The 17269-nt window shown below is 39.6% G+C and overlaps 1 protein-coding gene and 1 pseudogene across 3 annotated transcripts in view; one reads left to right on the top strand and one right to left on the bottom strand.

Moving 5' to 3' along the window:
- ANAPC1 (anaphase promoting complex subunit 1) overlaps positions 1-17061 on the bottom strand; it is a 99963-nt gene extending 82902 nt beyond the window's left edge. For all 3 annotated transcript variants that reach the window (XM_061156053.1, XM_061156052.1, XM_061156054.1), the window contains exons 1-11: positions 16804-17061; positions 14276-14512; positions 13127-13288; positions 10325-10376; positions 10012-10112; positions 8458-8540; positions 7394-7467; positions 5497-5642; positions 4631-4851; positions 3754-3963; positions 990-1085 (exon numbers count right to left, since the gene is read on the bottom strand). In XM_061156053.1, the coding sequence (XP_061012036.1) occupies positions 990-1085; positions 3754-3963; positions 4631-4851; positions 5497-5642; positions 7394-7467; positions 8458-8540; positions 10012-10112; positions 10325-10376; positions 13127-13288; positions 14276-14488 (1358 nt within the window). In that variant the 5' untranslated portion in view covers positions 14489-14512; positions 16804-17061. The remainder of the gene's footprint in view (positions 1-989; positions 1086-3753; positions 3964-4630; positions 4852-5496; positions 5643-7393; positions 7468-8457; positions 8541-10011; positions 10113-10324; positions 10377-13126; positions 13289-14275; positions 14513-16803) is intronic.
- On the top strand, positions 8783-9582 carry LOC133064235 (transmembrane protein 126A-like; annotated as a pseudogene).
- Positions 17062-17269: the final 208 nt, after the last annotated feature.

Raw genomic sequence — 17269 nt, forward strand, 5'->3', positions numbered from 1 at the left:
TATAATAGCCAGGACATGGAAGCAACCTAGATGCCCATCAGCAGATGAATGGATAAGGAAGCTGTGGTACATATACACCATGGAATATTACTCAGCCGTTAAAAAGAATTCATTTGAATCAGTCCTAATGAGATGGATGAAACTGGAGCCCATTATACAGAGTGAAGTAAGCCAGAAAGATAAAGAACATTACAGCATACTAACACATATATATGGAATTTAGAAAGATGGTAATGATAACCCTATATGCAAAACAGAAAAAGAGACACAGAAATACAGAACAGACTTTTGAACTCTGTGGGAGAAGGTGAGGGTGGGATGTTTCAAAAGAACAGCATGTATACTATCTATGGTGAAACAGATCACCAGCCCAGGTGGGATGCATGAGACAAGTGCTCGGGCCTGGTGCACTGGGAAGACCCAGAGGAACTGGGTGGAAGGTGGGAGGGGGGATCGGGATGGGGAATACGTGTAAATCCATGGCTGATTCATATCAATGTATGACAAAACCCACTGAAATGTTGTGAAGTAATTAGCCTCCAACTAATAAAAAAAAAAAGCGATAGAGGACGTTTTAAAATTGGATTGTGGCGATGTTGCACAATTGTAAATTTACTAACAATCACTTAATTATACACTTAAAACATGTTAATTTTATGGTATATAAATTAGTTCAATAAAGTTATTATGCCCCACCAAAAAAAAAAAGAGAAAGAGAAAAAAGAAAAGAAAGACCAGCCCTAGAGACAGAAGCACAGGTTCAATCCCTGGGTCAGGAAGATCCCCTGGAGAAGGAAATGGCAACCCACTCCAGTACTCTTTTTTTTTTTTTTCCATTTCTCCAGTATTCTTAACTGGAGAATTCCATGGACAGAGTAGCCTGGCAGGCAACAGTCCAGAGAGTCACAAGAGTCAGACACAACTAACCGACTAAGCCCTAAACACAGATTTATTTACACTGATTAAACGAGAAACATAAACACACTTACCGTAACTGGAGCTCCGACTCTACTAAATAGCACAAGAACTTCTGCCCACATAGGTCAGATGTAATAAAGACTTTAGAGGCCTGTGAATTTTTCTTCCTGTAATAGATATATTAATAAAGAAAATGGTGGCACTGGCTTAAAAATCTACCTCAGATATTAATAAGTCTTTGAAAATACAAGAAATACTAATTGGGCCAAGCAATAACCTTGAAGACACAAAAGCACTTCTAAGAACTGAACATCATCTCTAAGATTCCTCTCAGCTCTGATTCTGAGTCCACTGCATAGCTTTTTGGGGGAAAATTACAATAAATGTAATCATTACCTACAGACTTTTTAATTCTACATTATGCTAGTTGTCTACTGCCAAAGTAATGCAAACTTGAATTCCTATCTCTTACAAGGTCTAAGGTGTCAGACTTTTTATAATATGACCTCTCCAATCTATCCTTATTCTCTAAGATTAGGTTCCACTTCACCTCTCTTTTTTTAAACCATACCCCAAAATTCTCTATTCTCAAGTTTCTTTGCAGAGTGGTGCAGAGGGCTGAAACTGTAAATTAAGCATCTGCAATATATCCAACTTAACAATGAGGTATTTAAGGAGAAATGACTTTTTTTTTTCTTTTAGTGACAGTATCTTCTTTCCATCTACTTATTTTTTAAAATTTGGGGCCATACAATGTAGCACATAGGATCTTAGTTCCCTGACTAGGGATTGAACCTTGACCCCAACCCCCACCCCACATTGGCAGCATGCAGTCTTAACCACTGGATCACCAGGGAAGTCCCAAGACAAATGATTTTTAAATACAGGGAATTTTTATGTTATACATAAGGAACAAAAATAGAGCCTACTTCAACCCTGTACTCACATCTTCACTTTCCTCCAAGTTATCACTGACCTACTGGCCTCTTTAAGAGCATGGGAGTGGTCTCCATCTCACTGGAGCCCCAGTGCAGCCTATCTGACAGTCATCACCTTCTTTCTCCCCAGGGCCAGTCTCTCCTCCTGAGCTCCCGTCTGGTTTCTTGTTCCATCAATCACTTCCTCTTCCCCGTATTTTCAATGCTCTCCTGCTCTGGGTGTGTAATCTTTGTAGCCTACTCTCTCATGTTAAAATGAGTCTTTAAATACAAAGATGTACTAAAACATCAGATTATATGAGGGACTTACTGGTCCCTTAGCTAACTGTAAAAACGGTAGAACGGTTAAGTTAAAAAGTGTCCTTTCTTTCTAGAGAAACACAGAGGTATTTAGGGGCAAAGAGGAAGATGATTTCTCTAACATAGTTCAGGAAAAACGAAACTCTCCCCGGACCCTGAGATGCCCTCTAGCTAGTTTTGGATCCTCATTCCCATTCAAAGGACTCCGTGGACAGTCTGTGTATCCATGTTCACCCCTTCAGTCCCCACTGACTTTTTCCACCCCATTCCACTACACCCTACCCCACCCAAGGTGCTCTGGACAAGGTCACCAGGGAACTCACTGCCAGCAGGGACTGCCTCTCTGAGCCCACCTCTCACTGCCACACTTTACTGGTGACGAAAATGACACCTTCATCTCAAAAGTCTCCTTTTTCATGTTCCATGACTTGTCCTGCTGCTTCCCCCGCCTGACCTCCCTTGCTCTGTCTTATCTGCAGCAACTTTCTCTCTTTTCACCAACCTCATCTCCAAACGTTAAGGTCCCAGGACTTTAGTCCCTAGCCCTTTTTGATTCTACACAGCCTGGCTGTAACTATTCAGAGATCACAGACTGGCAATCTAATGAATGTTAAACCCTCTCCTAAAGAAAAGGCCTAGACACCACATGTACCTTTGATTACTATCTTTGATCCCAGAGGGTTACTAAAACCCCTGTTCATCCACAGGCCCTCCAGGAACCGCAGGAACCCAACCTCTACACACTCCATAAATTCCAATCCACCTATCTTGCCTCAGTCACCACTGTTAAGTGACTGCTCTTCCCCCTGTATTTATGACCCGCACATAAAGCACCTCCTTACAGTTTTCACGAGACAGAACAGCCCAAACGGCTCTCTCTCTCCACCTCCTCTTTCTCAGCCCCTTCCCCTTCTCCTACATAAACAAACTGACAGTATTCTTAACTCCTGGAACATACCACACATTCACACTTCCTAACTTTTCTCCTGATCCCCGCTAACTACTGTGTCCTGTCCACTTACCCACCCAGAAAACACCCAGCTGTCTTTTCAAAGCCCTGTCTGAAGATCTGCAGTGCCACCACCCTCCAGCTGTCTCTTTTTGAGGACAGCAACAGTGACCTGTTTGCTGATAAACCACAGCCACTAACACACGCACTGGCACTGACTGAATGATGATTAAAGAGAACATAAAGGGAGGAAGGTCATGTAGAACGGAGGTCTAAGTGGTGTTTCACAGAAGAACAGCTGATACTCAACTAACAAAGACAAAACTTAAGAAAAATGCTATAAAACCCCAAGTTGCCTAAACTACACAAATTAACTGTTTTGCCCTAAATCAGCAAACATTTCAAATGGGAGAGATTACTACTAAAAGTTAAGGAAGAAATAGGAAATGACAAAAGTATATTTTCATGATCATATTAATATCACTAATATTCTCTACTGAAACTTAGGTAGCCTTTAATATATATTTCTATGCATTTTTGTAAGTATTTGTAACTGCTTATAAGCCAGAAGCTTTACACAGAATATCAAGTGTTTTCTAAAACTTTTAGCATCATTTTTCTTTCAATATGAAAATATATACTCCAAACCTCAGGCGAGGAACTGTTTCTGTCCATAAGTGGTCGATACAAAGTTCCGGAACAATGGGCTCTGTTTCTGGTGCAAGAAAGGAGCCATTAGAATTACTACTTGGAGAATGAGAAAAGCTGTGTCTCTTTGGAGACTGACTGTGGCTTGAAAGGCTGAACCTCTGCACCCCTGAAAAAGAGTACACTCCCAAGGCAGGAGAATGAGCACGGCTGCAAAACAGAGAAGAGGGCACCACAGTTAGTAACGCGGGCCGACACCACACACGGTCCAACAGGGCTTCCAAACCCTGTGTGTTCAGGCGGACACTCAAGGCAGAAGCCCCGTCAGAATACAACCGAAAAAGACAGCTACTTCAACGGTTTGTTAACACGCTCTATTATACTCTAAATATTTAGAACTCCTGCTGGAATAATGCTTTTTTTAACTGAAAATCAGTTCATCTTCTGCCTCAGAAAAGGAATCGCTTAAATTATTCAAAAAAGTCTAAACTATGTTCTTAGGTACTCAGACATACACATATGAACAAAACCCAGATTATGCAGATACTAATAAAAACAAAAGCTAAAGCAAACTAAGACAAAAGAAAATAGTACCAAAATATCTCAGGAATTAATATTCACCAAACTGCTGCCAAGCAGTGGTAAGAATGCGGCACTCTTAACAACAAGAATTGGCAGCTTCTAAATATGACTCACTGGCAAGGCAACACAGTAGGCCTGGAATCTTGGTAAAAATAGCTCAATGGGCATACTGCTTTTTTTTCTAAAAGGTTCTCAGGAGCTGTCAGGAAAAATGTCAAATCCTTCCAGTCACAACAGAAAGTTTAAGAAGCAGGCATCTTTTAGAACAAGGCAACACGCCCACACTGAAGCCCACCTGAGAGCCGCCATGTTGGAAATGGAAGGTGAGCGGGAGTGCAGGCTGGGCGAGGACGCGGAGCGGCTCTGGCTGTGGATGGAGGAGAAGTTCTGGAAGGGGGAGCCCACCGGGGAGTCGCCCTTGGAGAGGCTTCTGAGGTGTGCTGTGAGCGAGCTGCTGGTGGCCACGTTCTGGGGGGTGCCCCCCTGTTCAGAGAACTTCAAAACAGCACTCCCTTCCTTAAGGCAAAATGAAGGGGCACGGGGAGATGATAATTAGATTAGAAGGGCAATTTCCTTGCAGGGTAGTTGCCAGTTATTAAAGACATAACATTTTTTTTCCCTAAGATACTCAATTTATTTCACAAGTGAGTCTTCTAAAAACATACAAACAAACATTATATATTAACACATATATATGGAGTCTAGAAAGGTGGTATGGTGCTGGTGAGTCTATGTGCAGGGCAGCAGTGGAGACGCAGGCATAGAGAACAGACTTGTGGACACGGGATGGGGGAAGCAGAGGGTGGACGAATGGAGAGAGCAGCATGGAAGCACACACACGGCCATATGTCAGACAGACAGCCCGTGGGAACTTGCTGTCTGACTCAGGAGCTCAGACTGGGGCTCTGTGACGACCTAGCGGGGTGGGATGGGGCGGGAGGTGGGAGGGAGGGTCAAGAGGGAGGGGACACATATACACCTATGACTGATTCATACTGATGTATGGCAGAAACCAAGAGAATACTGTAAAGCAATTATCCTCCAATTAAAAATAAACAAATTTTTAAAATAATTTTTAATGAGCGGCAAAAAGAAAAAAAAGCAAGTTTTCAGTATTAACTATCTTTTTCTGTTAAGAAGTGACTTTGCCTTCACCCTTACCTCTGTTTTGACTCTCCGGAGGGCCCACACAGAATGCAGACCTTGAACAGTGTCATAGGTCATGACAATGGAGGGATCGGTGTGGAGAAAGACAATTTTCATTGCATGATCTACAACATACTGCACCCGTGATGAACCAAAAAGACCTTAAAGATAAAACAGAAATGATCAAGTATAGGACAATGGGCTTCACAAGACTGTTGTTTATGAAGTGACTCCTTGCAATTCCTAAAGACACAGAAAAATCAAGGTAATTAAGGCATAAAATCCATTAATATATTAATATGACATAATTAACTCTCCATTTTTAATACATTTACTTTGAGCATCAATTTCTACAAACATATTAAAGATGACAATGTTATGAGCTTTTACATCACACACATGTACTTAAATGTTAATGAATTTAAGCCATTAAACTCATCAAACACAGGTAAAAGGTCCATGATTCCTTTAATAACTGACTTATTCATAAATTTCAATCAACTATTCTGCCAAATTTGACTTCCTTAGTGGTTCTTTTCTTCTGTATGAAGTCTGTCCTCTATGGTAACCATTCAAACAGTGCTAAACAACACACTACTGTTTCTGGTTTACTGGGAAGACATGCAAAATAAGTTTTTGCCTAGTGAGTTCAGCTTTTACATCTATAGTAGCACAAGCAAGTTTATATATCCTTATTTGACAGTTTCCAAAATGTTTTCCTCTCAGTTAAAATATTTAAAAATTTTTAAAGAATTGGGTTATAAAATTAAAAAGTACATTACAAAGAAAGTACATTAAAAAAGTACATTACAAAAGTACAAAAAAAAGTACATTACAAAAAAATCACTCATAATTCCACTCAAAATAACTATTACTAAAATATTTAGGAGCATTCCTCCTAGTTTTGTTTTCCTATACAGACACATTTTTTGTTTTTACAAAATGAGAATCATATTGCACTTAGTTTTGTACCTTACTTAACATGAATAAGCAATTCCTGAGATTATTAAATATTATTCAAAAACATGATCAATAATGGCTGCATACCATTCAACCATATGCTCTGACATGTGTGCTTAGGTTGTTTGTAGCTGTTAGCAGTATTATATAGAATTATCAACAAACTTTTTCTGTATAAGGCCAAAGAGTAAATAGTTTAGGCTTTGCAGACCACAAACTGACTCTGTCGCGTAATTTTTTTCATTTTTTCCTACAACCTTTTAAAAAGGTTGAAACCACTCTTAGCTCGGAAGGCTTAGGAAAATAAGCTGGATTTATCTGTAGTTTGGCAAGCCCTGATAGAGAAGATAAAAATCTCAGTGGTTATTTCAGAATACATACTTGGGACTATGTCCTTAGTAAAACTGGTTAAAGAACGTAGGTTTTTTTTTTTAGCCTTCAAGTATCATTATTGATATTAACCTATGTTTGGTCACATGTAAAATTTTAAAATGAGCATCTAGAAGTACCTCTAGAAAATATTAAAAAATTGAGTCCCAGAAAATTATATTATGAGCAGGGTAAGTAAAATATTAAAATTTACACTGTAAAGGTCTAAGGCCCTCCATTTCTTGTTTCCAGAAAAAAGAAGCAGTTTTAGTTTATCTAAGTGCTGTTCATCTATTATTAATTACTGAGAAACAGAGTACAGAGTCATCCACAGGTAAGCTGGAGAATCTGTCAGTGTTCCCAGCTCTATTTTCACTAAAAGAAAAGTTGTTTAAAGTTAATACCAGGACAGTCAATGAACTAATTCATGTGAATTATTTCCAAAATTAAAGTTATCTTTTAATGCTTAAATTATTTTATCTTTATAAAACAAATCAAATTTTCATAACCTCCTTTATTTCCTCCCCACTCCCAAACTCTTTAATAAGAGTCTACGTAAAAGAATTGATAAAAACACACTTACCTGCAGACTTGCAGACGAGGGGCGTGATTTCGTCCAGCGGGTGCAGCATGCTGAACAGAGTGGGTAAGGGCTCCCTAGTGGGGACAGAGGAGCACCAGTCACTGACCCGAGCGAGACCCCTCAGCTCTGACACGCTGCTGGGGGTCTCCCTCATGCAGAGTGAGTCTGCACACACACTCAGCACACACTCAGTGCCGCCCAGGGAGGACCCACAGCAGTCACCACCTCACAGGACCAACCGAGAGAGCGGCGGAGGCCAGCCACTGTTTAAATACACTATTCTTAGTGGCACTGTGTCTCTGACAGCTAGGAAAGAAATTTAGTCCCCTAGACCTATTTATTAAGGAGTGTACTTTAAAAAAGGATGAAGAATAAATGCTTCAGGTAAATTAAATGGCTGCTTTTTAAAGAGTGACTGAAAAAAAAAGGAAAAAAACAGACCTTCTATCTGAACACAGAAAGAGATCAAAATCTGTAAGCAATCTTCTTCAAACTTAGTATCTACTCCTTGCACCATACTGACAGATACTGTATGTTCCTGCCCTTCTGCAAGCTGACAGCTCATTAGGGAGACAAGCTAATTACCACATTACCACTTATTACACACCTAAGACTATGAAGCTCTATGTCAAAGATTATATAGATTAGCTCATTAAAACTCTGCATAAAACCTAACAAGTAAAGACAGTATTCTTCCTTTTTATTTGCTTGTTTGGTTTGTTTGGTTTTTGAGTTATTCTTCCTTTAACAGGTAAGGAAACTAATGCCAAAGCTAATGCCCAAAGTAACATGATGGAAAAAAATGGCAGAGCTAAGAACTGAGTCTTACTGTCTTTAAGCCAAGAGTTTGCTCAGTTTTACTACCTGGGGGAAAAAAGCTGTAGATAATTAAGTGCCAGAGAAGTACCAATAGAACTCATAAGTATACAATGATGAGATGAGAGAAAAAGGCATCTATCTGCACTGACAGCATGGAAATTATCATCATCCCAAACTTTTGGGTAAGCAATTTTACCTAAGAACCGACAGAAAAAGCCCAAGGAATCATATTCTGACCTGCATACCTGGGTGGGCCTGGAGGAACCTCACATGAAGAGTTGCTTCGTTCGAAAAGCAATCCATACTTGGTGGGCCAGACATTTGCAACCTATTTGGTAAAAGGGTGAGGAAAAACAGAAGTAAAAGAAACTATTCTTTATAACATGTTTTTATAAAACAATATAGAACATTAGATTTTTCTTCCAATTTAATAAGAGTTTTGCAGACTAACAATCTGTAATTCTAACAAGGAAATCTAAGAGAAAATCAAATATAAGGAAGAGAAGTTTGATCTAATATTCCCACCAGTGGCTAATATCAGTACCAAAGTGACAATGTGATTCAAGTGTAATGACTGCCCCGAAACCCAATCCGCCGCCGGCTCCGACCCGGCGCCCGCCTCGGCCGGTCGCGTGGCGCCCAAATGGCCGCGGCCGGGCGACGGGAGCCGAGCGTGGCGTGAGCCCTCGCGGGGCCGGGGGAGACCCGCCGACGCCGCGGCTGCACGGAGGCGCGCGGAAGGCTCCAGAGGAAAAATCACGAACCAGACGGTACTGTCATCAAGGAGAACTTAATTGATATCATAGCCAGAAAAATTAACCAACTCCCAGAAGCAGAAAGGAATCTGCCTGAAAATGGATCAACATGTGTTGGACTTAATGCTGTCTCTGTGGCCTAATAGCAAATAGTCTTTTTCTACGCGTCTTACATGTGTCACAGGCTCATATAGCGCTGGCTTACCAATGGCAGTGATCCCACTTTTGACAGCAAATGTATCTTATAAAGGTTTTCTAAGTTTACCTTTGAATACAGGTGATCTGCATTGTGAAACCTGCACCGTAACAGGAGGTGGATTGGTTGGTCTTGTTCTCGCTGGCCTGTACCCTGTTTTTTTGGCTATCCCTGTGAACGGTGGCCTAGCAGCTAGATATAATTCAGCCCTGCTACCACAGAAAGGAAACATCTCAAACTACTGGATTAGGATTTCTAAGCCTGTCTTTAGAAAGATGTTATTTCCCATTTTGCTCCAGACTGGGTTTGCTGCATACCTTGGGTCTAGACAATATAAACTACTTATAAAGGCTCTTCAGTTACCAGAACCTGGCCTAGAAAGTGAGTGATTGTTGAGCAAATCTGTACACAAAAATAAAACTATAAAAATAACCTATATCTAATTATGAATAAACAGAGACTTGTACATAAGGTAAAAAAATAAAAATTAAAAAAAAATAAAGTGTTAACGACTGCACTAGGGCATGAAAAAAGATGATGAGAAACAGGAAAAAAACTAATATTGCTCAAGTGGTTGAGTATAACCAAAGTGATTTCTTACATATGTCACTTAAACTGAAAAAAAAAAAATTCCCAGAAAAGATATCATAATTCACTTCACTAGATAATTTACTTTTTAGGCAAAGGATGGAAATGGCAAGCAATCACAGCTGCTAAACTTTAGCTATTTTATTTCAGTAAAAATAACATTTGAATTACACAATGAGAGAGTAGCAGTACCTCTGAAATCAATTAATTCAAGAATAATCTCCAATAAAACACAAAAAGATTGAAACACTCAAACTTACCTGAAAAGGTAAAGAAGCTATGTAATCCTTTCCTTCTATGCTATGCATGTTGATACATGAGCTTTGCAATATACATATACATTTTTCCACTTCATCACTACCTGAAAAGGGAGTACGATATATGCACGTTTTTTCAAAAAAGATTCCCAAATACAAGTTACAATTCCCAATAGCACAAATTCTTTAATGAACAACATAAAAATGCTCAAGCTAAGCCACTATTATTAGTGGCTACTTATTTTGACTGAACAAAAAAAAATAAGATAAACATTTGGAATCATAAGATCATATAAAATTTCAAAAAGAAACTTACTGTAGTCCTTATCAGACTTATCCTGTGATATAATGAAGTCACACCATAATGCCTAAAATCAAAACAAAATGCTTAAGAAAATGGTATCTAAATAATAACCTATTAATTAATATCTAAATAACAGTGTCACCTACATAACTGTCCCACCTTATCAGCTCAACACATACATATGGGAATGAGGAAAAATAAGATAAAATTAGACTAATGATAACTATTTTAAGATAAACTATGTCTGCTAATAAGTTTTATGAAAAGAAAAGAGAAGACAGAAATCAACAAACCTACTAGATAGAAGCTTTGAAGCAAAAGTGAATTCAAATAGAGATTCAACCTATAGTAAATCCTATATCCTATACAAAGCTAAAGATTATCATAAAAGATATATTTCATAATCTCCAGACTTACTTAATGATCTTATCACTCTTTGACACACCTAGAAATCCGTCCTTAAATGCTCATTTTAAAAATGTGTGTGTGTGTGTGTGTGTGTTTGTGTACACGTACGTATATAGCAGGAAAACTTTTAAAAACCATTAAACTTTAACTGGCATGCTTGACAATCACACTGAAATTATCTAAAGGCATTTTCATGTGCCTTTTTAATTGTGGTAAAACATACATAACATAAAATTTATCATTTTAACCATTTTTCAGTGGCATTAAATACATTTACAATGTTACATGAGGGGAAAATTATCAAAAAGATCACTGGCTTCAGCACTCCTATACAGAAATGCTTTTACACATCGTCTAAAACTTGGGAATAATTCACTTTACCCTTTCTAATAAATTGTTATGAGTACAACACTCACCATAAAATAGTTAACGGGAAAAAAAAGCAGTGTCGAGATATGATTTCAGTGTTTACAAATGAGGAACTTCACATGAATAAACAGCCTCTGAAACCTTCTGTCAATAGGCTCACAATTAAGTCAACTACCAAAAATGCTTTCATTTTCCCTCCAACTTGACATCCTAAAATCTTTCAGTAAGAAAAGCTGAAACGGTACAGTAAACATCTGTCTCACCTAAATCTGACAGTTATTACTAACCTTTGGTATATCTGTTTATGTGTGCATTCCTATACATAAGGATGTGGGAGAAAAAAAAAGGACGTGGGGAGTGGGGAGGTGCTGTTTGAAAATTGCACACATCATCACTTCACCCCTAAACCCGTCATCATGTATTTCCACCTCATCATCTATTTCCTAGAACTGAAGACATACTCCTATTAAACCTATAGGTTTAACCTATAAACTGTCATTACCACTTGAGGAAAAAAATGTAATTTTCTACTAGCACCTGATATCCAGTCCATTTTCAGATTTTCTCAAGAATGTCTTTAATATAAATTTATTTATTTTAATTGGAGGCTAATTACTTTACAATATTGTAGTGGTTTTGCCATATATTGACCTGGATCCGCAATGGGTGTACACGTATTCCCCATCCTGAACCCCGATCCCAGCTCCCTCCCCATCCCATCCCTCAGGGTCATCCCAGTGCACCAGCCTCAGCTGGTTCTCAAACCAAGATTCAAAGTTCATTTAACGACACTCAAAAAATACTGCATTTGGTGATATCCTTTTAGCCTCTTCTAATCTAGAACAGCCCCCATCTTTCTGTCCTGCTCCTTGACTAACTTTTTAAAGAGGCCAGAACGTAGACTGTTCCATATTCTGAATTCATACAATTGTTTTCTTGTAGTGTTTTTTTCCCTTCTATTTTTTATAATGGAAAATTTCAAATACAAAGTAAACAGAATAATATAATGAATACTCATTAGCCAGCTTCAATAATTATCAACCTCTGGCCATTCTTGTTTCATCTATACCTCCAACCCACTCCTCATTTCACGATACTTTAAAATTTTACCCTCTAGTCCCCATACTTTCTATAACTGGAAGGCTGAATTAGATGCTCACATTATATAATCTTGGGAAGAACTGAGAGGATGACAACATACACTGCATTATAGCTGCAGTACAGTATTCCTTTGTCCCACTATTAACGATAGCAAAGAATCATCTGGTGGAAATGGAGACCAACAGATATCTCTAAAATAGAGATACATCTGTTCCTTTATATTAGCAAATCCACAGAGTAATACCCTGGTGCATGGTAATGTCTTTTCACCCAAGAGTGTTACTATTCATTAACAATCCTTTTCTGAATCAATTATTACACTGGAGTTTACAAAATGATGATTTCTTTTTTAACTCTATCCTTCTATTTTTATTAGTTGGCATTCTTCCACAAATAAGGGAGAAAAACTGCATGTCTTCCTAAAAAGGAAGGGCAAATACTTAATTCCTTCTCTTTACCAATTTTCAGAACAGACATAGGTGCAATATCTAACTGCAACGAAAGCAACTAGGGTTTTCTCTCTCTGATTATCACTAGGAAGTAGGTATTATTGAATACCTGCAATCAATTATAATCATCATGTGTTAAAGTATTCTTTGTACCCTCAATGTCTTAGAAATTTTTAGAGAATAATGAATCTAATCACTCAAGAACAGTGTTTAAATACTCATTAAACTGATAAGTTCAGTTCAGTCCCTCAGTTGTATCTGACTCTTTGCGACCCCGTGGACTGCAGCACATGAAAAAGGATAGTGGAAAAAAACTGACTGACAAAGGATAGTGTAAAAAAAAAGTGATGATATAGAAAACAAATAAAACTTAAAATGTACACCCAGCTGCTGGGATCATTGTGCTGTTTTTATTATTTCTGTTAAATTTTAGGACAAAAATTGTTAAGTATTAAATAATCAAATGCTAAAATTCAAATCAACTCACCTGTTGAACAGGACTGTCAACTGTAAATGCCTTATAAACAGCCAATGCCTGGCTTTTACTTCCTTTGCTCCAGATAACCATATTTCCAGCCATGTAGAGTTCCTCATCATAATCCACTTCTTCTCCGATTTCACTGACACCTTTCCTTAACTGCCAGCTCTCCTTAAAACATAATACATGCAAGACATGTTTAAGCACTTTTTCAATAGTATGGAGCAAGAATTACTAATTAAATCAAATAATTATCCAGATACAAGTCTCCTACTGTCTCTTTGACTGTGGAGTAAGACACACTCCAAGCCCAACTTTTAGAAACTGATTAACAAAGTAGGGTGTCTGGGTATGTGCATTATATATCTTATAGGATGTTTCATGTTATACTATCATATTATTTCTCCAAAACATAAACATGTCTGCAGACCCCATGTCTGCAGATCCCCAAATGAAACCAACATGCTGGGGGAAACTAAAAAGGTATATTAAGTGTAGGGAGAAGTGATGGAGAGGGGCAGTGAGGTGCACGTGGGAATCACTGGGGGAGTTTATTCACAGGGCAGATTTCCCTGCTTCACAGCTACATTCAACTTCTGTCCCTGGGCCCACTCATTAAAATTAAACAGGAGAAAGAAAGGTTTAGATTTCTAACTACATAGACTTTCCTCTCCTTGAGATTGTGGTATCCTAAGTGGAATCAGGTGGGAAGACTGATTTTCTGACACATGCTAACGTCTCATTCCCCTATTTAAGAACTACTATATCTAGTTATGTGGCTTTTTTTTTTTTTTAGGCTCTAGAAACATGTACGTTTTATTCTGGAGCAGGGATCATGTCTAACTCTACCATCTAATCAAACAACATGATATCTGGTCCCCACATACTAAGTGAAGAGAAAGAGGTTTAGAATGGACCATAATCATAATACTTACTATAAAACCATGAGTTCCATGTCTAAATAAATGGTTATGACACCATAATACAATGAAGTCATTACGTTAGTCTTGACTGAAATTACCAAATTTCAGTAGTGGTTAAGCCACTACCCTAGAAATACCATTATACTCCTTTCTCAGTTGCAGGTAGTCTTAAATTACAAGTAGATCACAACATTCTATGTTTCAAAAATATTATGGGAAAGAAACTTAATGGAACCTTCTGTTTCTCATGGATGGTAACCTCCTGAAGGGATCCCACCAGGCCAGCAGCACCATCAGAAGACCATAACTCGGAGGCGGGCTGAAGCTGGCGAAGCTGGAGGTTCAAAGCATTAGGGTGGTGCTTGCAGTGGTCTCGACCAAAAGGAACAAATTCCTGCAAATCCCCGGCTGCAATCATTGTTGCCCTTTCTTCATAGAAGTTCGACATGGGTTCCAAATATCAACATTATTTCTGTATGAATTCAAATACATTGTAGTCAGCTTCTGGAGTCAAAACCAGAATAAAATGTCATAAAAGTTTACAGAAGCATCATTAATCCTTAGATGAGTGTCAAATAATCCTATTATATTGTAAATGTACAAGTAATTAATAACATCAAAGGTCGTTCCAGATCTGACTCTCAGATGATTAGTCATCGGCACATTTCAGTTGGACCGACAGAAGGTTAGCACTGAAGGAAACCACCAGGTTGAAATGAGCACTATGTCCCACAACACCTTTCCCGTGTTTCACACTACTACACACTAGCTTTTCCACATTTCACATATGAAGCATTCAGACAGGCTGCACTTTATGGTCCCATGACTGCCCGGCTTCTTAACATTAAAGGTCATGTCTGTTCATTTCCGCTGAAACGTAATTTGAAAAACACATTTCAAGGATCGCTGGCATGTTGGAATGAAACAAACCAAAAAACCCAAAAACCTCATATTATTTCCAATTTATCGTAAGTTGAACTACTCCTTTCAGCTGTCCAATCCACAGATGAAAGTGAAAGTCACTCAGTCGTGTTTGACTCTTTGCAACCCCACGGACTGTACAGTCCATGGAATTCTCCAGGTCAAAATATTGGAGCAGATAGCCATTCCCTTCTCCAGGGGATCTTCCCAACCCAGGGACCAAACCCAGATCTCTCGTACTGTAGGCGGATTCTTTACAGTCTGAGCCACCAGGGAAGACCGATCAATCCACAAAAGACCTAATAAACTGTCAAATGTCACCAGTAGTTATGACACCCCAGTCGACCAGAACATATAACTAAAATCAATTCCAATTTGAGGGCCAAACACAGGAAACCAAAGCATGAAGAACTCTGGCCATGGGACAGCCACACTTGTAGCAAATTTACGAGTCCTAGCTTTTAATTAATACAATCTATTTACAATACAGCCTATCACTATAAAGATGTGGATGAGCTGTGGGTGGAAACATGCTCCTTTGCTTCCAAAACATTTCTACATACAGTAACGGGCAGCCAGTAAAATTCACTGTATGATATGGTAGATAAGGTAGATGCCAGTTTTCTCTCCAAGACAATACTAAAAATCCTAAAATACTAAAAATCTAAATACTAAAAATCCTAAAATCCCAGAAATGAATTTTGTGGCATGTCTAAGCTGAAATCCTCAAACACACATAACAAAACCAACATTTAACCATGGTACCATAAACAGTGTTTGGAACAGCACTCACAATTAAAAGTTTAACTAAATTTGACATATCTCTCATCCCATCTGAGGTCTTTTTGGCATCAGTAGGGTTTTTTTGTCCTACACTATCTCAAAGCCCCTGTAATTCCTATGCAGCTCCTCCAGGGTCAAAGTTATTTTGCTGTGAGTTAAATGCTATTCCTGACACAACTGTATGTCATAATCAAAACACTTATTTTTCTCTGCTAAAATTCAGAACTGAGAAGACTTGAACTTGGGATATAACTGAAATAGTACCTTATAAAACTTACAAGAAAACAACAAAATTCATTTGGTCTTCCTATCAACAGAATAACAAACATTAAAGAACTGACTGGCGAGTTTATCCTACTTCAGTTGTGCAATTTTGGAACATTATTCTACCAAGACTTAGAAAATTACAAAACTATTAATTATAGAGTATTTTCACAGTACAATATTTTTGTACTATTTACGAGAACATATTTAATACTTTTGCAATCTCCCCAATTTTTTACGTGTTTTTACTTATCAGGGGGCAACATAAAGAGCTACAGACGAAAGTACTGTATTAAACTGATACGCTATATATCAAGATATCAGCCTTGCTTAATAGCAACAAAAACTACTCTGCCAGAAGTAACCACAAAGTTGCTTCAAGAGTAAATTCGACTAAATTCAAGTGCACACACAAGACAACTTGAGACTGCAAAAAAGCAGAGCTTCCCCCGACCCCTCTAGAGTCAGGTGAATCCATCAGGCTAAAAGCTTGAGCCTCAGAACTTCGTTTAAGAGGGGCAAGAGGCCGACCTAGAAGTTGAGACCCCACATGGAAGCTGAGACCCCTTTCGCGCTGAGCTCAGGAAAGAAGCCGGCTCGGAGCGTTAACAGGGAGATAGATGCACCCCCGGAAAGCCCAGTCCGCAAACTGGGGTCCCCATGGCTCCAGCGCGTGCTCAGGGCCCGTGCCGAGCTCCCAGCCCTCCCGATCAGGGAGCGGGTAGGCCTTGGGGCGAGTGTTAGGACTACGAGATACGCGACGAGCCACCAGGCGTGGCGGGCCCGGGACCACACCTGTGTGACTCGGGACGCGTCAGGCGCGGCGAGCCCCGGCTGCTCTCCGGAGGCGAGGGGACCGAGAGGGCCCAAGAGTAGCGGCGGGGATGGTCACGGCGACTCCTCGGCCACTGCAGCTTCTCATTCCCTCTCCCTCCCCTGTTCCGGAGGAAGACTGGGCGGCAGCTGCGGACACGACTGCTAACAACAGGGAGGCGTGCGGGAGAACCTCTCACCCGAGACGTTCAAATGGTCGCGTCCATCTTGACTTTCCCGTCGTGCCTCGCGCCGGGGTGGGGCTTCGGCAGGAGCGCGGCGAGCCCGCGGCTCTAGCGCCTGCGCAGTTGCGGGAAGGATGCGCGGAGCTGAAGTTGCTGGGTACTTGGATCTTCTTTTCCCGAAGGCTCCGTGGGTGAAGAATCCGCCTACAATGCCCGAAACACAGGAGATATGGGTTCGATCCCTGGCTCGGGAAGATCCCCTG

The sequence above is a fragment of the Dama dama genome, chromosome 11 (assembly GCF_033118175.1).
Source record: "Dama dama isolate Ldn47 chromosome 11, ASM3311817v1, whole genome shotgun sequence".
Taxonomy (NCBI): Eukaryota; Metazoa; Chordata; class Mammalia; order Artiodactyla; family Cervidae; genus Dama; species Dama dama.